The 24939-nt window shown below is 43.5% G+C and overlaps 1 protein-coding gene across 2 annotated transcripts in view; it reads left to right on the forward strand.

The window, feature by feature from the left end:
- The window catches only part of chchd6a (coiled-coil-helix-coiled-coil-helix domain containing 6a), a 65339-nt gene that overhangs the window by 5219 nt on the left and 35181 nt on the right, over positions 1-24939 (forward strand). The window contains exons 3-7 of one of the 2 annotated variants that reach the window (XM_046344149.1): positions 4423-4531; positions 4928-5072; positions 15502-15525; positions 16820-16903; positions 24591-24661. In XM_046344149.1, the coding sequence (XP_046200105.1) occupies positions 4423-4531; positions 4928-5072; positions 15502-15525; positions 16820-16903; positions 24591-24661 (433 nt within the window). The remainder of the gene's footprint in view (positions 1-4422; positions 4532-4927; positions 5073-15501; positions 15526-16819; positions 16904-24590; positions 24662-24939) is intronic. The other variant, XM_046344150.1, reaches the window with a different exon arrangement.

Raw genomic sequence — 24939 nt, forward strand, 5'->3', positions numbered from 1 at the left:
ATGACGTAATGATGTCACGTAAAATGTTGCACTACACGTGCAACACAGCATTCCTAACCTAGCCCACAATGTCGGCTGTGTGGATCGAGCAGTCAACAAATTGAGCAGTCATTTGAAAGAGTAAGAACATTTCAGCGAGACAACTCAAAGGTGAAATCCATTAAAGTCAAGATAATGGAATTCATTGCCCTTGACAATCAACCATTCTCTGTCATGGGTGATGTTGGCTTTCGCCGACTGGTCGAGCACCGATACACACTACCAAGTGCGCTATTTTTCAAATGTCATGCATTATATGGAATGCCGTTTGGGTCTTTGTGTCAAAAAAGATACAGTAGCACTGTCAAAGCTGTACAAGAAAGTCTGCAAACACGCCAACATCGGCCACAAAGGATGTGTTTACATTATTGTGTTGGCAATAAAGCATCATTTGTTTGACCGCAGCTTCTGGGGTAGCTAGCTTTAGCTTGGTACCTTGTTAGCACCGATACAACCAGCCTGACAACAATGACCAGTAGAAACTGCAGTTATTTTCATTATTCTGAGCAATGATTTAGGAATCCTTGTGAGGTAAGTATTTGCTAGGTTTCCATTTGTTTGCCTTTTGAAATAGAACTTCAGTTCATGAAAATAAATAGCTAGCTAGCTACTTAACTCTGTTGCCCAAAGCTAACATTATAAGCAGCCAGCTAGCTTCATCTGGCTAGTGAGGCTCGACCGGACCGGTTTATGTGTTGTGAAGCTAGCCACAATAAGGATTAGGCACAGTAGTGGAATTTGCGGTTTCAAAATAAATGTATGTCATTGACAGTGATGCAAATTAATACAAATAGTAGAATTTTTCCATACTTTTATTTTGAAGCCTAACCGCAAAGTTCACTATTGTGGCTAATCCTTATTGTGGCTAGCTTCACATAGATGGGTCCGACCACCATTAATCAAATAAGAATTGTCTTTACATATGAGGGTTCTTTTAGATGACACCTAGCTGTATAGTTAGCTAGCTAACTATAGCTACTGAAACAAGTGTCGTGTTGCTATGTTTTTGGGGAAGAACATTGTTTGCATCCATGAGCTAGCTAGCTTTTTTTTATGGCCAGCACTGTAGGTGCGCGAGACAACTTTACCAGCATCATAGCAACATATTGATGAATCGTTATGACATATGAAATATGAGTGATAGTGTAATCAATGTGTAATAACTACGTTAAAAATTATGTGACGTGCAGTCATATTCAGGTCCTGATTGGTCAACAAGCTTATTTGATACTTAAATAGTGTTATTTGACGTGTATCTTTTTTTAAAACACAAATACCCAAACAGCGTTCCTTAGAGGTCCTGATTGAGAATGAAACGACTGAACAAATAAACAACGAAACAGCACAGCAAGTAAGTGAAGGAAATCGGTTTTGATTTTGTTTTACTGGTAATGGGGACAGTGTATTGGTGTAATATATGTAAATGCCAACAAAATAACTATTTTTTTTGTTGGGGGGGGGTGCGCGTGCGTGCGTGCGTGTGTGTCCTTTATTTAACTAGCTACAGCCTGGATTTGAACCTATTGCACTGAGATGCAGTGCCTTAGACTGCGCTGTGTCCATGTGTGTGTGCTAACTATTTAACTGTACTAGAATGCTTCAAAGGCCGCATAGTCTTTGGCAAGGAAGATATCAGTATCGGTGCATTACTAGCTGTAACTAACAAAATGTGGAAAAAGTCAGAGGTCTGAATACTTTCCAAAGTCACTATATATGCAAATAATGTTTTGCCCTCGTACATAGATTTGCAGATGCTATGAAGGGTGCAGCAAAATGCTTATGTTCCTAGCTTCAGTGGTGTGGTAATATCTAACTATAACAATACAAATAGCTACCTAGACTATCTGCATTGAACTCTCTTTGCACTAACTCTTTTGACTCCTAACATGCGCTGCTGCTATTGCATATTATCTATCTTGTTGCTTAGTCACGTTACCCTCCCTATATGTACATGTCTACCTCAATTACCTCGTATCCCTGCACATCCACTCGGTACTGGTGTGTATAGCCAAGTTATCATTACTCATTGTTTATTTATTCCTCTTCTTATTATCTTTCTATTTGTGTCTCTGCATTGTTAGTAAGTAAGCATTTCACAGTTATTATACACCTGTTGTTTTACAAAGCAATCGACAAATCAAATTTGGTTTGACATGTATAATACAAAAAGTAAAATGACTAGAAATGAAGAAATACCAGAGCGAGCAATGTCAGAGTCCGGAATATAAATATATATAGACGGTGTATATGTACAGTACCAGTCAAACGTTTGGACACACCTACTTATTCCAGGACTTTTCTTTAGTTTGACTGTTTTCTACATTGCAGGAAATGTGCCATGTTAAAAGTTGATTTGTGGAATGTATTTCCTTCCTAATGCGTTTGAGCCAATCAGTTGTGATGTAACACGGTAGGGGGGTATACAGAAGACAGCCTTGTTTGGTAAAAGACCAAGTTCATATTATGGCAAGAACAGGTCAAATAAGCAAAGAGAAATGACAGTCCATCATTACTTTAAGACATGAAGGTCAGTCTATCTGGTACACTTTCAAGAACTTTCAAAGTTTAAGTGCAGTTGCAAGAACCATCAAGTGCAAAACACGGGCAATGGGCATTAGATCGGTGGAAATCTGTCTTTCAAAATTTGAGATTTTTGGTTCCAACCATTGTCTTTGTGAGACGTGGACCAGCATCATCATTCCATCAGCAATCTAGTGTTTCAAGACTGTAATATGGCTCCACCTACACTATGCTAGTGTAGGCCCCGGGGCACAACTGAGCAAGAGACAAGTACATTAGAGTGTCTAGTTTGAGAAACGGACGCCTCACAAGTCCTCAACTGGCAGCTTAATTAATTAGTACCCGCAAAACACCCGTCTCAACGTCAACAGTGAAGAGGTGACTCCGGGATGCTGGCCTTCTAGACAGAGTTGCGAAGAAAAAGCCATATCTCAGACTGGCCAATAAAAATAAAAGATTAAGATGGGCAAAAGAACACAGACACTGGACAGAGGAAGATTGGAAAAAAGTGTTACGGACAGACGAATCGAAGTTTGATGTGTTCGGATCACAAAGAAGAACATTCACGAGATGCAGAAAAAATGAAAAGATGCTGGAGGAGTGAACCATCTGTCAAACATGATGGAGGCAATGTGATGGTCTGGGGGTGCTTTGGTGGTGTTAAAGTGGGAGATTTGTACAGGGTAAAAGGGATCTTGAAGAAGGAAGACCATCACTCCATTTTTCAACGCCATGCCACGTGCTTTTTCATTGCAACTCTGCCTAGAAGGCCAGCATCCCGCAGTCCCCTCTTCACTGTTGACGTTGAGACTGGTGTTTTGTGGGTACTATTTAATGAAGCTGCCATTTCAGTTTCTCAAACTGGACACTAATGTACTTGTCTCTTGCTCAGTTGTGCACCGGGGCCTCCCACTCCTCTTTCTATTCTGGTTAGCGTCAGTTTGCGCTGTTCTGTGAAGGGAGTAGTACACATCGTTGTACGAGGTCTTCAGTTTCTTGGCAATTTCTTGCATGGAATAGCCTTTGTTTCTCAGAACAAGAATAGACTGACAAGTTTCAAAAGAAAGTTCTTTGTTTCTGGCCATTTTGAGACTGTAATCGAACCCTACAAATGCTGATGCTCCAGATACTCAACTAGTCTAAAGAAGACCAGTTTTATTGCTTCTTTAACCAGAACAGACAACAGTTTTCAGCTGTGCTAACATAATTGCAAAAGCATTTTCTAATGAACAATTAGCCTTTTAAAATGATAAACTTGGATTAGCTAACACAAAGTGCCATTGGAACACAGGAGTGATGGTTGCTGATAATGGGCCTCTGTACACCTATGTAGATATTCCATTTAAAAAATCTGCTACAATAGTCATTTCCAGCTACAATAGTAATTTACAACATTAACAATGTCTACACTGTATTTCTGATCTATTTGATGTTATTTTAATCGACATAATTTACTTTTTTTTTTAAACGAGGACATTTCTAAGTGACCCCAAACTTTTGAACGGCAGTGTAAATAGTAAAGTAAAATACAGATACTCCTCAAAAATACTTAAGTAAAAATACTTGAAAGTACTACTTAAGTGTGGGTGCCCTGGTTCACCTGGTGTGCGAGGTTGTGGAGGTGGGGGGGGGTCCCCTGCTGGAATCATCCGCGGAAATAGAGGGGTGTTACCCGGGTGGTGAGTAAGGGCCTACAAGTTAAGTACTTTACACCACTGGTATTGTGTGTAGATTGATGAGGGGGGGGGTAATCCATTTTAGAGTAAGGCTGTAGCGTAACACCGTGAAAAACGTCAAGGGGTCTGAATACTTTCCGAAGGCACTGTACATAGAAAAGGTTATGATGAATGTTGTTGTTTGCAGGTCCCCCTCCCTCTCCCCGTCCATCGCCAACCCAGCAGCAGCGCCATCCCCGGCCTCAGCCCAGTCCACAGACAGCCCACTCTGACACCAAGGAGGAGCTCAAGAAGAGGTGTGGTTCTGACCAGGCTTGTAAAGGCCTGGTAAAAGTCTCATGACCGTAATGTTAATTTAATTGGCTCCAAAACAAAAAACATTGCAGACCAAACAATAACACTAGTGTTTGGACATTTATTTTTCTGATATTGACTTTCTCCTTTCACCTGTACTAAAAGACACGTTATGTGAAAAGTAATCCCTTATGAAGGTTAATATAAAATTAGATGATTTTTGACAATTGTCTTCTATTGTAGACTTTTTACACAGGTCATACATGTGGTATTTTCTGCCCCCTTGTGGGATGTCGTAAATGGCACAGTTAAACAGAATGGCACCATTGTAGGATGGACAGTTGTGTGTTTCATGCAGCGTGTCAGATCACAACAGCGCTGGTGTGTGTGTTCCTCAGGTATGAGCGGCAGCAAACAGTGGTTCAGGAGGAGTTAACGAAGGTGGCCCGGCGGGAGAGAGAGGCAGCCAGGACAGAGATGAGCAAAGCACTGTACAGAGAGAGGCTTCAATCATCCCAGGAGAGGGAAAAGACCAAACTACGAGTAAATCTCTATCTCTCTCTCTCTCTCTATCTAGCTTTAGTTCTCTCTCTCTCTCTCTCTCTCTCTCTCTCTCTCTCTCTCTCTCTCTCTCTCTCGCTTTAGTTCGTTCTCTCTCGCTTTAGTTCTCTCTCGCTTTAGTTCTCTCTCTCTCTCTCTCTCTCTCTCTTTAGTTCTCTCTCTCTCGCTTTAGTTCTCTCTCTCTCGCTTTAGTTCTCTCTTTCTAGCTTTAGTTCTCGCTCTCTCGCTTTAGTTCTCTCTCTTTCTAGCTTTAGTTCTCTCTCTCTCTCTCTCTCTCTAGCTTTAGTTCTCTCTGTCTCTGTCTCTCTCTGTCTGTCTCTCTCTCTCTCTCTCTCTCTCTAGCTTTAGTTCTCTCTCTCTCTCTCTAGCTTTAGTTCTCTCTCTCTCTCTCTCTAGCTTTAGTTCTCTCTCTCTCTCTCTCTCTCTCTCTCTCTCTCTCTCTCTCTCTCTCTCTCTCTCTCGCTTTAGTTCTCTCTCTCGCTTTAGTTCTCTCTCTCTCTCTCTCTAGCTTTAGTTCTCTCTCTCTCTCTCTCTCTAGCTTTAGTTCTCTGTCTTTCTCTCTCTCTAGCTTTAGTTCTCTGTCTTTCTCTCTCTCTAGCTTTAGTTCTCTGTCTTTCTCTCTCTCTCTAGCTTTAGTTCTCTGTCTTTCTCTCTCTCTCTAGCTTTAGTTCTCTGTCTTTCTCTCTCTCTCTAGCTTTAGTTCTCTCTCTCTCTCTCTCTGTCTTTCTCTCTCTCTCTCTCTCTCGCTTTAGTTCTCTCTGTCTTCCTCAGTTTTATTTTGTCCCTCTGTTTTATCTTGTATTCCCCTCTGTAATGTCTCTCTCTCTCATCTTGGAGAGCCACGGTGTGTTCAGGCTTTTTGGAGTAATGTATAATCACACCTTTGGGTATCTGTCATTGATAACTTTTTCTTTCCACTCTACTTTGCATGATCTTTCTCTGTTGCTTCATGTATCTGTGTGGGACATTCTCTGAAACCACAATCATTGCAGTGTCCGCTAGCATACCATAGGTGGAGCCATATTACAGTCTTGAAACACTAGATTGCTGATGGAATGATGATGCTGGTCCATGTCTTATGTCCCCCCCAAAAAATAAATCAAATGAACAACCACAAACGATGCACTCTAACAGTCTGAAGCCAGCAGTCGAGCTTCACCTTGGCAATCTGCATTATACACACAGGTAAACGTGTGTGAACAGGTGCCGTATGCATACACACGTGGTGCATCCACAGGCAGTGATATGAAGGGATGCACACTGCACAGACATGCATTTACATATGACATATTCCTGTCACATCTTTGCATTGTTATCTTCCTCAAGTCCCCTCGGGCTAGTGAGGAGCCCGGTTAACTTTTCTTTCACAAATAGAACATTTGACAGCGCTCAAATTGCTTCTTTTTGATTATACCAATTTCCACCTAACCCTGCCCCCCCCACACACTCATCACCCCCAAGGTTGTGCTATCTTACGGTGTGTGAGCGGTAAATTGGACCCAGAGAGTTTCCTGGGGCTCTAGATAGGAGGGAACACGTGTTTTACACGCAGCCCCTTTCAGGAAGCCTGCACAGAGATGTGTTTTGGAGGCTCTTATCTTCGCTCAGACACACGTCGGACACTAATAGAAATTCGTTGGAGAGGGAGCGTGTGGGGAATGCTCAATGAGCCACGGGAGCCCAGGCCTCTGATGTGAAAGGAGGGGTAACTGGTAATTGCAGTTCCTCCCCCCATCACACCCTCTCCCCCCTTTCCATCTCCCCAATACATCCCCTCCCTGCCTCCTGATTAGTCAGGACATTAATGACAGTGATTGTAACCGTGGCAACCCTTCACCTTGGTGGATCTGCAGCTGTGGTAGTATACCATCCTCCATCCTCCTCAGATGTGGAAGGAGACATCATTTCCAAGATCCTAACTGAATACGGTACCGATGGCTTGTTTATGCTTTACAGTGGAGATGATGCAGGCTGACCCTCCATGTTAGTGAGGAGAATGTGGGGTTGTAGGGGAGTCCTCCAGCCTACATTGTGCTCTGCCTTTTCCGACATGGCCTGGGCGTCAATGGCTCTGTGAATGGACTCGACTCCAAGAGATCCAGGATAAACTGGAGCCCTGGCATACCCTAACCAGCTATCTGCATCCCTATCAGTTACTGATGACAGGGTCTGTCCCAGAGTGTGAAGTCACAAGCTCTGTTATGTAAAAGCCTAATTACGATCACCAGAACAGCGAAACCAAAACATCTTGATGGCCATTTGGGCTCTAAAATTGGTTCATTATGATCAAATCAGATTCCCCACAGTGAATTATTTTAACGTTCGCTACAAATGGATATTTTGGTAAATATTTTAGTAAATAGTGATCCATTCTGACTACTACATTTGTCGTCACACAGGGATACATGCCCACACAGGGATACGTGCCCACACAGACCTATCGCGGGACGGCAGGCTACGAGGAGCCTCTCTGTCAGGATGAAAACAACTACATCGACCATGATTCTTTGCAAGTTACCACCACTTACACCCCCATTGGGAGTTTTCCATAGGAAACTATCTGCTCAGTTTTAATGTCTATGGTCTGTCCACATAAAATCAATGATTGATAGAGGTGGGACCAAGTTACTGTTATCCGAGTCACAAGGCCTGAGTCTCTAGTCGACTCCCAAGTAGAACGAGTTGAGTCTCGAATCAAGTCCAAGTCATTCATTCTAACTCATTTTTATCAACAAATTCCATTCATTTTTAGAGCTGCATATTTATTTATTTATGGAAATCATCTCACCTTACAATTTGACGTTTGCGCTGCTCCCGATCCTATAGCTGTACAGAAAATCAATCTGTTCGCTATCTCACCCGACCTGTGTTGATTGACAGTTGTTGGTCCAATCAGAGGGCTGTGTGTGTGTTTCACTTAAGCCAATCTGTGGCTTAATTAAAAAATAATAATAATATTACATGTTCGATGCTACGGCTATTGTCTCTGGCTGAGTGGAGAGCACTCCAATGAGTTACAAAACGTTACAAAACCTAGCCAAATCATTTCTAGTCATCAGTCTCAAGTCAAACTTGAGTCTTGAGGCTCCAAGTCCAAGTAAAGTCTCAAGTTCTTTTCTTTTCTATTAAGTCGTGTCCAAGTCATCTGACTCGAGTCCATAGCTCTGATTAGTACAGGGAAAGTAACTGGTTAAAGAAGCAGCATTTGACTTTAGACCCACTGGTCTGATCAATGACTCCCCTTCTGCGTCTCTGTGATTCTCTGACAAACAAACAAAAGGTCTCTGCATCAACTCAATTCATTAGCACACTATTACACTCATTGTTCAGCCCCTCAAGTGCCTTTTGTCAGACTGTGTAAGAGAATAGCAATGTTATTATTAGAGGGAAGATGATAAAAGCGTTTCTCTTGTCTTTGTCGGGGTTGGCGCCGAGCATCAGCCAAGGTCACTGAAAGCCAAGTCACTGGAGGATGTGAAGTGGAGTGTCAGGGCCCTCTTTTCTTTTATCCCTCGTTCCAGCCTGGACCTCCTCCTCCCTCCCTCTCACTCTCCTCCTCTATCTGCCAAGGGCCTTGCTGCTCTGCGCCCTACAGTATGAACTCATTGTTAATAAGAGAGAGAGAGAGAGAGAGAGAGAGAGAGATATATATTGATTAATGCCCTTTTCATATTAGCATACTGTGGATTCTTTCCCCTCTCAGATCTGTACAATTAAAAAGCTAATTTCATTAGCAGCCTCCCAGCTTTGCTTTTGATACAGTTTCACACCAAATGCCATCTATGGTTTCTCAGGGCTGTTTGCACATTGCGACTCACTACATGAATCACAGTGAATCCTGTATTTGTTATGGCTCGACCGTACGGTATCTTATCCCTCACAGCAAGTCATGTTTGGCTCGGGTTCCTTCCCTTGTCTTCGACATGTCCTTTTAGAGTTAAGTGGTTGTAAACTTTGTTATCACTACATTAGCATGCAGTTAACCTGATGCTTTTGTGAATGTATGACAAGGTTAACTGCAGGCAGTGCCCCCAATCCCAACCAGATTTCCATTAGACACTTCCTCATCTCAACACCAGATGGCAGTACAAGTATTCCTTATCCCAGGTCTGGGTCTATGTGCTGCATGAAGGCCTACAGTAGGCCACTCGTCTACCTAAGTGTGTCATTTCCCTCTCCTAGGAAAGCTAGAGACAAATGTTACGATATCACCCCCAGATAATCGAATGAGCCCTAATCGCTCTCATTTTCACAAGGATATCCGTCCAGCAGACTAAGCCATTTACCTCCATTATGATATGGATGGTAGAGTGGTGCTGTACAACAGTATAAGCATAGTAAACTATTCTCTAGTGAAGATGGATAGGGGATTTGAAGTGGCAAGCTGCTGTGTGAGCCGACAGATGTTAAGTTTGATTGGAAATCTTTACCTTTCCGTTTGACATTATTCACATTTCCTCAGCTGTGGAGCCTATTGTCTCTAAAACTAGCGTCTTACATACTCAGACTACATTCATTTTATTGGTTTTCCTCGAAATTGGAACAGCTGTGTGCTCAGCGCTTCTAGAAAGATCCACTCTACTTACTGTAGACATATAGCAGCTTGCTTCATTACTGTGGCTCAGATGCATACAAAATACAAATCGAGCTATATATTCTTAGCATTTATGCTTTTGGCTCACGTTCATACAGAAGCCTTGTTAGAGGTAGAAGCAAACGGCTGAGAGGAGCAGAGCAGTGAAGAGCTGTCTGCTCTGTTGTGATGCAATAGTTTACAACTGACAAGAACTGCCAGTTGAGGGTTAGTATGAAATCAATCAGACCAGATTGAGGGGAGTCCCAGGTGACGGTTTTGTCTGTTCTCTCGTTGTCGTGACCTGTCGTGTGTGATAGATTGGAGAGCCCTGGGTTCTTCTCTGAGATGACAGACAGAGACACTAGTTATCTGTCCTTAGATGCTCTGTAGTGTATCCCTGGTTCTCTAGAACACAATCATTACAATTCTCTTCACTCACAAATTATTTTCTGCTGGACTGCTCAGTATGGATGCTGCAGAAGCCTAAAGTTAGCTAGTAAATGTGAGTCTTTTTGGTCTGTAACTTCTTGTAGGGTGCTCACACCTCTTGTGTTGATTCAATTCATACCCTTGTTTTCTCTCTCTCTCTCTCTCGTTTATCAGAGGGCTAGTAGTAGCAGCAGTAATCGGGGCTGTGCAGAGAGTGAACAGGGCTTGCACAGATAACCCAGCTATCGGTAATTGTAATCTCAGAGCTGACATCTTTCTGCATGTAAAGCTATTAAGGCTCCGCTAGCTGCCTCTCACAAGCAGCCCAGAATGACAGTAATTGCAGGTGGAGGGGACAGAGATTTTATCCCTCACACTCTGAACGGGCGCACCACGGCACACAACCCACCTGCTGCTCACTACTCTCCTCTCAGAACGTGTGGAGTGAGAGGGAATTAGTCAATTGGCTTAAGATGCTTCTGGAGATCTTAAACAGTAGAGACAGAACACTGTGGGATTATTTGTGTCTGATTTAGTTTAGTTTACAACGTGAACAGACTGTGTGGCCAGACTGTTACTGCTTTGTTCACTCAATAATCATTGGTTTGACTGATAACTGAGGTCTGAAAGATACCTAATAAGACCTCTCATTGGCTAATATCAAGGGTATTTGCACTTCGTCTGATGTGTGTGTGTGTTTGATCTGTTTACATACATTGTGAGACTAGCTTAAACCTTTTTCCTCTTGGTGAATGTGTGTGAGTGCCCCTCTCCCTGCTCCTTTTTATTTATCATCATTACTGTCAGGACAGCAGGTTCCTCTTGGTGAATGTGTGTGAGTGCCCCTCTCCCTGCTCCTTTTTATTTATCATCATTACTGTCAGGGCAGCTGGTTCCTCTTGGTGAATGTGTGTGAGTGCCCCTCTCCCTGCTCCTTTTTATTTATCATCATTACTGTCAGGGCAGCAGGTTCCTCTTGGTGAATGTGTGTGAGTGCCCCTCTCCCTGCTCCTTTTTATTTATCATCATTACTGTCAGGGCAGCAGGTTCCTCTTGGTGAATGTGTGTGAGTGCCCCTCTCCCTGCTCCTTTTTATTTATCATCATTACTGTCAGGGCAGCTGGTCCCTCTTGGTGAATGTGTGTGAGTGCCCCTCTCCCTGCTCCTTTTTATTTATCATCATTACTGTCAGGGCAGCAGGTTCCTCTTGGTGAATGTGTGTGAGTGCCCCTCTCCCTGCTCCTTTTTATTTATCATCATTACTGTCAGGGCAGCTGGTCCCTCTTGGTGAATGTGTGTGAGTGCCCCTCTCCCGGCTCCTTTTTATTTATCATCATTACTGTCAGGACAGCAGGTTCCTCTTGGTGAATGTGTGTGAGTGCCCCTCTCCCTGCTCCTTTTTATTTATCATCATTACTGTCAGGACAGCCGGTTCCTCTTGGATAAGAAGAACTGCAGTTGTTTTCCACCAAGGAGCCGTGCTGTAGAGTTATTAATGGTAGAAGAGATGGGGGAGAGGAAAGCCGGTGGCCCATATTGTCCTGCTCTCCAGACACCTTCCACTCTGGGTAATCACTTTGATTACTAACTGCTCATTTATTGTATAGCTGGGAGCTATGTGTTAAATACATGCATCAAAGTAAATAAACAGAGGAGAGGAGCAGACGGAGCTGAGACTGCTGCTATCAGATGGATACTCGGCACAAACAACCCAGAGGAGAAGAGGGGTGTACAGGCTCTATGGGTTTAAGTTAGTGAGTGGGGCTCTTTTAATGTGCTCGAGACTAACTGTACTGTGATGCTGATATACCATGTAGACTAGATGAGGGCAATGAGGAATGTAGCCGTCAAATAGCTCTGATTCACCATCTCCTGTCCGGAATGTCTGTTACGATGACAAGTGTCTCTTTTAGCTTGTTCTGTGTTTAACGTCCCATATGATTCATATGCATAGTGGGGTGTTTGCATTATGCAGAACTTACTTGAGTAAAGCTAGCCTATATCTCTCACCAGATTGTCTCTGGTGCTTTGTGTTCCTGATCCGTTTCCACTGGGACATGTCTTCAGTTTCACAATCAGTTCTAGATTAGAGTCCTCTCTCTCTCTCCTCTCTCCTTCTCTCTCCTCTCTCCTTCTTTCTCCTCCTTCTCTTCTCTCTCCTCTCCTTCTTTCTCCTCCTCTCTCCTTCTCTCTTCTCTCTCCTCTCTCCTCTCTCTCTCTCCTCTCTCCTTCTCTCTCTCCTCCTCTCTCTTTCTCCTCTCTCCTTCTCTCTCCACTCTCCTTCTCTCTCTCTCTCTCTCTCCTCTCTCTTTCTCTCCTCTCTCTCTACTCTCTCGCGCTCTCGCTCTCGGCCTTCCTGTTTCTCTGCATCCACCCCATCCGGCCTATGTACCGAGTTACAGCCCAACAGACAACCAGGTATGGACGGCCTTATTTATGAGTAACCAGCGTCCAGCAAGCTTCATTTCAAAACTTATCTGTTTAATTCATGTTTGGCTGAGTATTATCTGCTGGCTCCAGATTCCCGGAGAAGGAGAGAGCTCGTCCGATTGCCTTTTGTCTCTGCTGCAAATTAAATCCATTTTTTTAAATGACGAGGTGTGTGTGTGGTCAGGGAGAAGGGGATTAGGCCTGGTGCTATAGAGCTGCTGGTCCAATGGTTCAATTCAGGGTGTCACTCATTAGTATTAGTGATGGTGCGTGCATGAAGATGCCAAATGTAAGGCTCTCAGATTGTATGTTAGGTATAGAGATGAGGCTGTAATTTAGCAGCTTGCTGTAACTACCTATAGAGAAAGTACACTGAATCCCCATCACGAATTGATCATATACTGTATAATGTGACGTGTACTTTGCTAGATATGTAGGCTAGAACGAGCACTTACTTGAAAAACATGTAGCACACAAGCTGCAAGTGTGAATAAGACTGACATGCAGACAGTAAGAGCGTAACACCGCAGGGATGTTTTCAGAGCTAATTCCCCTCTCCTCGATCAACTTTCAGCCAGTCCTGAACACCAGGGACTAATAGAGAGATTTTCCTTAGGCTTTTTACCGTGATTGTAATGCCTGTAATTTACGCTGGAGCTGCTGTCATCTTCACTCCTGGGCTGGCTGGCTGGCTGAGTCTAGAGGGGAGAGGAGAAGCTATAATGAAGCAGACACATACTAGAGACTTGAGGGTCTTTAAATGGTGTCAAAGGCCCTTTCACACAGGAAAGGACAGGTGAAGTTCTATAAGCAGTGACACCAGCTAGAGTGATCCGCTAGGCTAAATGCATTGTGTTTCGAAGCACGTGCTGGCTTGATTAGGAACCCTGTTTGAAGAACAGTACAGTGACTGAAAGCGCTCTAAGCTTTGGACCCTGGTTGATTTCTGTGAGTGGAGAAAGTGAACGTCTCAGAAATGTTCTTTACTTTGAGTTGCAGAAAAGGGCCTTGGGGTTTGAGAACTGTCTCAACTGGGCAGAACTCTCAATTCAAAGAAAACACTGTTGGACAGTTCTACCAACCCCATGGCTGTAGCCAACAGCCTCTATCTCAGATCTCAGACAGTGGGAAGTAACCATCCTCTGCTTGGCTCTTTGTACCCCACCGAGGCATTCTCAGCCAACCTATAGCTTTCTCACAAGAGCAGAACTCTTTATGAATAACGCCCCTCCCATCCAGCCTATTTATTTAACACACCCATTCTGTGTTTAGTAGATTTACCATTCAGCAGCCTATTTATTTAACACACCCATTCTGTGTTTAGTAGATTTACCATTCAGCAGCCTATTTATTTAACACACCCATTCTGTGTTTAGTAGATTTACCATTCAGCAGTCTATTTATTTAACACACCCATTCTGTGTTTAGTAGATTCACCATTCAGCAGTCTATTTATTTAACACACCCATTCTGTGTTTAGTAGATTTACCATTCAACAGCCTATTTATTTAACACACCCATTCTGTGTTTAGTAGATTTACCATTCAGCAGCCTATTTATTTAACACACCCATTCTGTGTTTAGTAGATTTACCATTCAGCAGTCTATTTAACACACCCATTCTGTGTTTAGTAGATTTACCATTCAGCAGCCTATTTATTTAACACACCCATTCTGTGTTTAGTAGATTTACCATTCAGCAGCCTATTTATTTAACACACCCATTCTGTGTTTAGTAGATTTACCATTCAGCAGTCTATTTATTTAACTATTTATTTAACACACCCATTCTGTGTTTAGTAGATTTACCATTCAGCAGTCTATTTATTTAACACACCCATTCTGTGTTTAGTAGATTTACCATTCAACAGCCTATTTATTTAACACACCCATTCTGTGTTTAGTAGATTTACCATTCAGCAGTCTATTTATTTAACACACCCATTCTGTGTTTAGTAGATTTACCATTCAACAGCCTATTTATTTAACACACCCATTCTGTGTTTAGTAGATTTACCATTCAGCAGTCTATTTATTTAACACACCCATTCTGTGTTTAGTAGATTTACCATTCAGCAGCCTTCTGTTTATTTAACACACCCATTCTGTGTTTAGTAGATTTACCATTCAGCAGCCTATTTATTTAACACGCCCATTCTGTGTTTAGTAGATTTACCATTCAGCAGCCTATTTATTTAACACACCCATTCTGTGTTTAGTAGATTTACCATTCAGCAGTCTATTTATTTAACACACCCATTCTGTGTTTAGTAGATTTACCATTCAGCAGTCTATTTATTTAACACACCCATTCTGTGTTTAGTAGATTTACCATTCAGCAGCCTATTTATTTAACACACCCATTCTGTGTTTAGTAGATTCACCATTCAGCAGCCTATTTATTTAACACACCCATTCTGTGTTTAGTAGATTTACCATTCAGCAGTCTATTTATTTAACACACCCATTCTGTGTTTAGTAGATTTACCATTTAGCAGTCTATTTATTTAACACACCCATTCTGTGTTTAGTAGATTTACCATTCAGCAGTCTATTTATTTAACACACCCATTCTGTGTTTAGTAGATTTACCATTCAGCAGCCTATTTATTTAACACACCCATTCTGTGTTTAGTAGATTCACCATTCAGCAGCCTATTTATTTAACACACCCATTCTGTGTTTAGTAGATTTACCATTCAGCAGTCTATTTATTTAACACACCCATTCTGTGTTTAGTAGATTTACCATTTAGCAGTCTATTTATTTAACACACCCATTCTGTGTTTAGTAGATTTACCATTCAGCAGCCTATTATAATGAGGATGAATCATCCCTCTGCTTCTCTCTTGACCCCCTCCTTTACCCACTCTGCCTCTCAATATTCACTGCAGCGGCCCTCTTACTTTTCTTAACTTCCTTTTCCTCTCTCTCTCTTCCTTCCCGTCCCTCACGTTCTCTCGCTCATCTTTCTAGCCTGCTGAAGAGGTGGATGCCTGGGTAAGCACAGCCTGATGTTCTGTTAATATCCCTCTCTTTTCCTCCCTGCTTCAACCAGCGTGTTGTTGTTTCCCTGCATTAAGGCTGAATGTGTGCATGCAGACAGGCCACTCTGCCGCCGTGCTACAGAGCTATCCAGTTAGAAAATTGCATATGATCTGCGTGCTGATGGAGGTTGTTTTCTGTGCGAGAGACACGGGAGATGGGAGGAAAAGGGGGTGATTTTCGCCTGGGTGTAATTTAAGGTTGCGCTTTGTTGCGTTCTGTTGTCTGGCTGTTACATGCTACGCTCTCTCGCTCAGCGCTGCAGGAAGCCCTCGCATTGCCACTAGCGTCTGCCATGCACTCTGAGCACAGCCAACGGGGGGGGGGGGTGTGTGTGTGTGTGCGTGTGCGTGTGCGTGTGTGTGTGTGTGTGCGTGTGTGTGTGTGTGTGTGTGTGTGTGTGTGTGTGTGTGTGTGTGTGTGTGTGTCTTTAAGTGCATCCCTGCTGTGCTATGTCCATCTATGTGTATCTCGTCAGCCTGAGCCCCATTGACCTGAACCCGTCCTCCATGGTCATCTCCTCAGTTGTTTCCAGACAGTTTAAGGAAAGCAGCTGTCCTCCGTGACGTCTGTTGCTCTCTGTCCCTCTTCTCCACTCAGCTCTTAATCTCTTCACATACTACTAAACTAACTGTCCTACAGCCATACACTACTTACTTCCTCCTCTTTCCCTGGCTGCTGTACTCTACTGATCTCTCTCTCTCTCTCTCTCTTTCTACCTCTCCCACAGACACTACTGTCTCTTTGGTATTTGCTACAGCGAAATTCAATAAATTCCCTGGTTTTCCAGAAGTCGTAGTTGGGGGATTTCCTGCTTATTCCCTCCTGATTCCGGGAATCCTCTAACCGGAATTTGGGGGAAATCAAGGAATTTATTGAGCGTTTTTTTTTGTTGTTGCAACACTGGCTACAGTTATTACAGGCTACTACACAGTAAAGTCACTGGAGTGGACACAGCACACAGCCAGAGAGAGAAGCACAGCGTCATGGACGAGGACGAGGAGTACTCCAGCCTGCGTGTCAGTTGCATGTTTGTAGTCATGGGGGTTGGATGTGTTCCTGAATGGTGCTATCTCATCATCATCATTTTCAATGCTTTGCTTTCTTTCACTCTGCTTGTTTTTGGGATCCTTTCAGTGTTTTAATGTCCTCTTTGCATTGTGACTGACTGTCCAGCCATGTACAGAGTAGTCTAACTAGTGACTCCCTCCCCAACCTGCCCACAGTGTGTGTGCTTTCTCTCTTTCAGGCTAAACAGTTGGAGAAGAAGGAGGCAGAGCTGAAAGCACTGGATGCCTTTTTCAAGGAGCAGTTGGCACAACTGGAGAAGAGGGTATGAGACCATTTTATTAAGAGAAACCCACAGTAATACTATGCTACACACCACTGACCCAGACATACAGTGTAAAGCTCCCATTTCTGCCCGAGCATAAATCAATGTAATTATGAAAATAGATATACTTGACTTAATTATGAAGCCAGCCGTTAAAGCGTGAACATTCTTTGTGAGCCTCTTCACTGAATGTGTTGGGTGAAATTTAGCCCATCTGTTGTGATGAGCTTTCTCCTCATCACAAATGCACCCAGTAGTCCCATGCTTTCACTTTACTAACATGGTCAACAAGAGCAATTTACCCTTAGAGGGGGGGTAGTGTTTTTCTGGCTTTTAAGACCTTTCCCATCATTTTCCCTGACATTTCCGAGACATAAAAGTCGTGATGTGAGGCGCTAAGCAGCAGCCCTAACAGGCGCTGGCAGAGAGGACCTTTAATATCTCAGGCAGAGCAGAGGCAGTCCGGTAGGACCAGTAGGGAGACTCCTGGGGAGTTAGCATGCTATTTGTCTTGTGCTGCTGGCAGGGAAAGATGCAACTTGTGAACTGTGTCAGGAATTTGATAGGGCAACAATTGCCTCCCATAGAGCCACAGCAACAGTTAGAGAAAGGTAACGTAACATAACAGTGATTTACTGTCAGTGGAAGCAGTGTTGGAGTCAAGGGGTTGATATTTCACACATGTTGTATGATGGTGGTAGTAATGGTGGAGGCAGCTTTCATACTACATTTATTATGACAAATGCTTTGTTACTCTTGGCCACAGATGGACTGGTCTGGGCTTGACTGTTTTCACACATTTTAAATAGCCTTTTTAATAGTGACTCTGAGTTCTATTACAGGGTAGTGAAGTGCTCAGATGGCTGCAAACGACACAGATAATTCTGAATATTTTCTCCCTGAGGTGGCGAGATTAAGTCCATCTGCTTCATACTGGAGGTCATAAAGTGAGGTGTCTCTGTTCAGCTGGCCTACACTACTACGCCTTGATTGGTCCCATCTTCGTTTCGACGAGTGAGGAGGAGACATTAAATGGAATGGGCTTTCCCTGCAGTGTGAGACGCGATGGAGCAGAAAGCGTCTGAGTGAAGCTGCCTTAAAGCCCATTGAGCTATTGGCTAATGAAGTCAGGGCCATTCTCCAAGATTTGCGATTGAATTTTTCAGAATGAACAGACGTTTTCTTCTTCCCTATGTCTCGTCTTTCCCTCTTATCATTTACACACAGGACAAAGGAATGTTCTCCTCTTGTGTGTTCTGCTATCATTGTCAAATGGACTGGTTGATTTAGAATAAGGTCCTTTTTTAAATGAAGGGAGGGATATGTTGGTATTGGGTGGGAAATGGCCCTCACCAACCTGTGCGTACCCTTATAGAAGACTCTGGCACCACTGTCATTTCCTCTGCGTGTCTTATTATATTGCTTCATTGATTGAAGCACCTTGTCGTCGCCAGCAATCTCCCCCAGCCACACACTGACAATCATAGTTTGTCTTGTGTGGATTAGCCTGCATTTTAAAGCACTGCAAGGCAACGCTTTTCTTCGTTTTTCTGGCGACTGCTGTTACTGCGTGGCAGTCTCAAGGAACACAAGGGCTTTTATCAGAAATGTTTTACACCCTGCTATATTATTATTGTCAAATGTATTCATAGCCGTTTTGTGTTTGTTCACTTCGGATCCATTATTTGAACTAGAAAGCATGTCAAATCATACGTTCCAATCTTCATGCGTGGTCCTGTGAAAACAAAGGGTTTTGAGGGAGAAGTATTACCAGTAGAACGGCTGTTCATGGTTTGTTGTATCACTAATTTACCACACCACTGTCTTCTTTATAAAGACTTAGTTCCATGCCATGTAGCAAGCACTTTCCCCACTACCATTCATTCCTGGCAGTCAGACTTTGACCACCACATTGTAAACTGTCAAAGTGCCTGTTTGGGCACCAGGGGGCAGCTGTCTTGTGACAGTCTCCAATGTTGGTTCCGTCCACAGGCAGGCAGGCATTGTAGATTAGCACAGACTGATCATTAATTACCATGCAATCATCATAAATAAACATTTAATATCCAGCCTCTATTCACCCGAGCAACACATTGAGCCACCATGTGTATGATAGCAGTGAGTCGTCTAGGCCCTGTGTCAGATGCCTCTATTTATATTTACCTCATTACAACAACGTGGCGTTTGCCAAAGGGATCAGTGACTGGCAGTGAAATGTTATGCGCAGTATTTGCTGTTGGGCTTTGGTTGTGTGATGATGGAGCCGGACCAGGGAGGCAGATAATGCTGTGAAGTTGGCGTGTCTGTTCAAACTGCTGTCACTCTGTTTGGCGGAGGTGGGTGAGTCCCCGCCTGACAGACGGAATCAGAGAAGAGGATTCTAGACTTCATACCCTGAGTTCCCTTTACAGCCAATGGAAGCCATTCGATGGAGCTGTCTGTCTACATTGTATAGGTAGACTACAACTCTGACGGTCTGAAACCGTGAGAAAGGCTTTCTATGAGTGCGAGACTGTTTGTGAAGACGCCACACGTAATCGCCTCACGTCTGTGAATTCTCCTGAATGCTGGAAGTCAGAGAGCTGTGAAAACTACTGGTTGTAAACAGCAATGTTCCTCTGCTGTTTGAATTAGCACAGGCTCTCACTAATCCAGCTAAAGCCTTCTGCTGGCTCCGCTGCTCTTGTCTACATCCCTCTCCTGCACCGCTCCTTGCTTCATATATCTGCGTTTCAAAGCTTCCTCAGCCCCCCCACCCAGTACCCCCTCTTTCTCTCTCTCTCCTTGTCACTAGTTGCAAAGCACTTTGACGCACTTGAACGTGGGTATGAGATAATAATCCTGCTGAAATCCTGACAGCCGTGTTGACACGCTGTCGGCAGGGGCCTCGTTCTGGAAATATCTGCATGACTCCCTCATCCGACCAGCTGAAACAGAGTTTACCTGAATGGACAGAGAGCAGAGCAGCCGGCCCCAGACAGCTGGACCCCTTTAGCCTCGAGGCCCGCAGTAGCTAACCAATCACAAATTAATTTTCTTCAAAGCTTTAGGGGAGACAAATGCATTTTAATTTAATATTTTTTTAGCAAGGATTATTTTCCCAGCATGCCATACAGATGTAGGCACATGTCAGGGGCTCCAGGGGGTATAATACCTCTTCGCCTCTTAAACTGCAGGGGCAGCGGTTAGAACGATAGAGGACGGGAGAAGCATTCTAATCAGAATACTGTACAGGGTGCCTTTTCTCCGCATTAAAACCATATTTTGCTGTGTTGCCGGTTTCTTATGGAAATGTAAGAAAACTTTGATGCTTTCATGTGAAAGTTATCTGCTTATGTGTTAAGTGAGCTCTAAATGAGCCATATCAATGTTTTAAGCGCAGTATGTTCCATCTGGAGATGTTGATAGCCTAAACATTGGGATGGGAACATTACCTAACATTTTCCCTTTTCTAAAGCATGAGAGTAAGAATGACCCATTTGGTAGTTTTGCTTTTCTTTAGATTTTCTTTGGCTCTTTCAGCTCTGTAATGTTGGGCACAAAAGTTATAGCTCATCTCCTGATTCAAAATCTGAGTTTGCTCAGACAGACAGCTCATACAAAGAGAGACAAATGGAAGGTGTTGTCTAAACCAGAGATTCTGGAGGACTAACACATCCTCCAGACACCTTGAGATTCGAGGCCGACCGATTAATCAGAATGGCCGATTTCAAGTTTTCATAACAATCAGAAATCGGTATTTTTGCGCCCCGATTTGCCAAATTTGTTTTTTAAAATATATTTTTAAATATTTTATACCTTTATTTAACTAGGCAAGTCCGTTAAGAACACATTCTTATTTTCAATGACGGCCTAGGAAAGGTGGGTTAACTGACTTGTTCAGGGGCAGAACGACAGATTTTCACCTTGTCAGCTCGGGGGATCCAATCTTGCTCTTTAGAGTTAACTAGTCCAACGCAATAACGACCTGCCTCTCTCTCGTTGCACTCCACAAGGAGACTGCCTGTTACGCGAATGCAGTAAGCCAAGGTAAGTTGCTAGCTAGCATTAAACTTATCTTATAAAAAACATTCAATCATAATCACTAGTTAACTACACATGGTTGATGATATTACTAGATATTATCTAGCGTGTCCTGCGTTGCATATAATCTGACTGAGCATACAAGTATCTAAGTATCTGACTGAGCGGTGGTAGGCAGCAGCAGGCGCGTAAACACTTTCGTACGTTTTGCCCGCAGCTCTTCGTTGTGCGTCAAGCATTGCTCTGTTTATGACTTTAAGCTTATCAACTCCCGAGATGAGGCTGGTGTAACCGAAGTGAAATGGCTGGCTAGTTAGCGCGCGCTAATAGCGTTTCAAGCGTTACTCACTCTGAGCCTTCTAGTAGTTGTTCCCCTTGCTCTGCATGGGTAACGCTGCTTCGATGGTGGCTGTTGTCATTGTGTTGCTGGTTCGAGCCCAGGGAGGAGCGAGGAGAGGGACTGAAGCTATACTGTTACACTGTCAATACTAAAGTGCCTATAAGAACATCTAATAGTCAAAGGTTAATGAAATACAAAATGCTATCGAGGGAAATAGTCCTATAATTCCTATAATAACTTCAACCTAAAACTTCTTACCTGGGAATATTGAAGACTCCTGTTAAAAGGAACCACCAGCTTTCATATGTTCTCATGTTCTGAGCAAGGAACTGAAACGTTAGCTTTCTTACATGGCACATATTGCACTTTTGTTATTTACTTGAGGCTAAATTGATTTTATTGATGTATTATATTAAGTTAAAATAAGTGTTCATTCAGTATTGTTGTAATTGTCATTATTACAAAAAATAAATAAATTGTCCGATTAATCGGACTTTTTGGTCCTCCAATAATCGGTATTGGCGTTGAAAAATCATAATCGGTCGACCTCTACTCGAGATACCTCCAGACATGGCCAGATACCTCCAGAAGAACAGACCAGACACTGAGTGACTGGACATCCATTCCTGATCTCCTTATTGCCTGCAGGAGAGCATCCATCTCAAACACACGAGGCAGGTTGAGGTTAATACGTCTAGTGTCTACATTAATAATAATATATGCCATTTAGCAGACGCTTTTATCCAAAGCGACTTACAGTCATGTGTGCATACATTCTACGTATGGGTGGTCCCGGGGATCGAACCCACTACCCTGGCGTTACAAGCGCCATGCTCTACCAACTGAGCTACAGAAGGACCACATATCTCACTGCAGAATTCACTTCGCCCTCACTTTGTCTTTGGTTTTCTCAAAATGATGGCTAAAACAGGAGCGCGTTCGTGGGCTGGAAACCTGGTCTTTTTACAGCGTGTCAAAGTAGCGTGGCAGTTGGTGTCAGCGGTGGGATCTTTTGCCTGGGGGATAAGTGCTCCTGGAGGTGTGTAAAACAGAGCTTAGCCCACATCGACGCCAAGGCAGAGCCACCCTGCACAGATCAAGATATTGATTGGATTAGCGCAGCAGGGAATGGCACTGAGGGTAGAAGGAGGGAGTGAAGGAGGGTGGAAGATGAGTGTGGCTGACTGGGGTTGCCAGCCAGCGTCTCGACCCAGGTACCAGCTGCTGGATTCGCACAGGCAAATCCGGTTAATGCGGGTAGCATTGCACACAGCAACGAGTGCCTTAGCGCAAATGTATTCAGGAATGCAAGAGGGAGTCCCATCCTTAGTGTCATCTTCTCCTTGTTGTATTCACAAGGGGTGGGTTTAAATGCCACTGGGCCATTCCCTGTGGACCCATAATACCCGTACTGCACATACAGTAGCATAGAGCTTATACTTTCTGCTGTTTTAATAACAGACACAAGATGCTAATAGTCTCTCAACAGGGCTCCCGAACCATCTTACGGCATTTAATCAACGTTTTCAATGAATCCAGGTATTTACATTCACCTCATTTTATATGCCCAGTCCCAGCTGTCAGTTTATTTTGGTTAAATATTTGGGACATCCAAGATGCCTCTAAGCACCCCTGGATAAATGTGAAGGAAGAGCTCCAGTTGTTGAGGATTCATGTTTTGTTTTAGGTTGTTCTTTGTGCTCCCTGGTGGTATGAACAGGCCTGAATGGAGATCAGCCAATCAAGGCTCTTTGAATGGATAAGAAGGAGATTGAGTACTGTTGTAGAATCTAGGTCAGTGTGTCTGCAATTTCACTTCACTGTCTCACCTTGCCAGCTCTCATTGTAGTGCAGACCTAGAGCCACAGACACTCACTCACTCACTCACTCACTCACTCACTCACTCACTCACTCACTCACTCACTCACTCACTCACTCACTCACTCACTCATTCACACAAAGACTATATTCCAGCATTTTCACTCACATAAATGGGTTAATAATTTTCGGCATGCACAACGTGGCTACAGAATACTTATTCCAGAGAAGCACAGTGGGTCACTGCTCTTTGGTAATTGCAAGCATCATAATCTCCTGGACCGGTGTTCACACAATAACAGTTCCCGCTGAAATTCCTACTGTAGCAAGTTATGAGAACCTCTTCACAGCCTCATTAAAGCCATTAACATTTAAGAAGCAGCAGCCCTTAATGGGGGCTTCAGAGAGAGCTCAGTTCAGCCAGAGGGAGATGAGGCTGAGCAGCAGTGGGCCTCGTCTGGCCCGCCTCCTCCCTCCTCCTTTCACTCTGACTGGAGAGGATGAGGGGAAGGAAACATGATCATTTGTCGTCTTTGATAGTTATCGGATTAGGTGTGAATGCATACGAGTGGTGCTCCTCTGTCTCCGCTGTCGGCTCCCTCCCCTTCAGATGACTTGTGTAGGGATTAGATGGTGTGAAATATGACAGAGACTGACCCCACTGGAACTTGTGATGAATTGATGGGGATTCAGGGTTGGGGTTAAGCGATGATCCCATCACATTCCTGCTCTACTCACTTCAATTACCCCCAGCTTTCCCTCCCTCTCTCTGCCAGAGGAGAAATATCCGAAATAATTAAGGGAAGCCTATTTAGCCTGGGTTTATGGATGGTATTCTGAGGCACGGCCGTTACCTCATTAAACTGAGGTGCTGCGTGTCAAGGTACACATGGAAATGGGATTCCACCTTGGCTGTCTCTTTCCTAGGCAGCCACATCAGTGATTGTGGAAGTGAAAACCTACGGTACAGAGACATGGAGTCTCTCATGACAGGGATGTAGGCATTAGACCAGCACTGTGCTTTGGACCGATTTGATTGTATGCTACGGGCATGGAGTCTCTTCAGCAGTAGTTAGAGCTGTTACTGAGGACTGCGTGGGTGATGATGGTCTCTGGTATGGTCTCTATAGCCTTAATGAAGAGTCTGTGTGTCAGTGACCAGGCCCACTGCTCCTTCCTCAGTCTGCCTGACTGACTGACTGACTGCCTGCCAGAGGTGAAGTGACCTGGGATCAGAACACCCATTAACTACACCATGATGGTCATTAAGGTTTTAACATCTTTACATGTTCCTCTGTACACTCTAGCAAGGCATTTAACTGCAATTACATCAGCTTAATATCCAGTTCTTAGATGAACTGGCTGTTACCGAAGGCAATGATTTGGGATGGTGGGAAATGTGCATTTTATCAGGGGATCGTGTTATTTTCTTTCATTGTGTAGAATTGTACACTAACTTACTGTAACATTCTGCGTTTCCTCATCATGTTTATTTTTATATTTCAGAATTTGGATCGATACAAGCAAACCGAGAAACAGTTTCACGACCAAGCCACAAAATCCGAAGCTCTTGTAAAGTAAGTAAAACCGCCTGTTCATCTGTAGTAATGTTCACCTCCAGACTCTACAGTACCTGTGGAACTGCAGTCCCTATGTAGATGGGCCCCAACTCAACACCACAGACAGTCATTCACAAGCTATAACACTTGAAAGCATTCTACAAGATCTATGATGGATCCATGTACTCTGTAGAGCGCTTTTTCATCTCTGCTTTGCTGTAAATTATACACTGATTGTATAGTAGTTGCTCCTCTGTTTTGTCTCCCACTACAATTCACAGTAATTGATGTTGTCA

Source organism: Oncorhynchus gorbuscha, linkage group LG03 (genome assembly GCF_021184085.1).
Source record: "Oncorhynchus gorbuscha isolate QuinsamMale2020 ecotype Even-year linkage group LG03, OgorEven_v1.0, whole genome shotgun sequence".
NCBI lineage: Eukaryota > Metazoa > Chordata > Actinopteri > Salmoniformes > Salmonidae > Oncorhynchus > Oncorhynchus gorbuscha.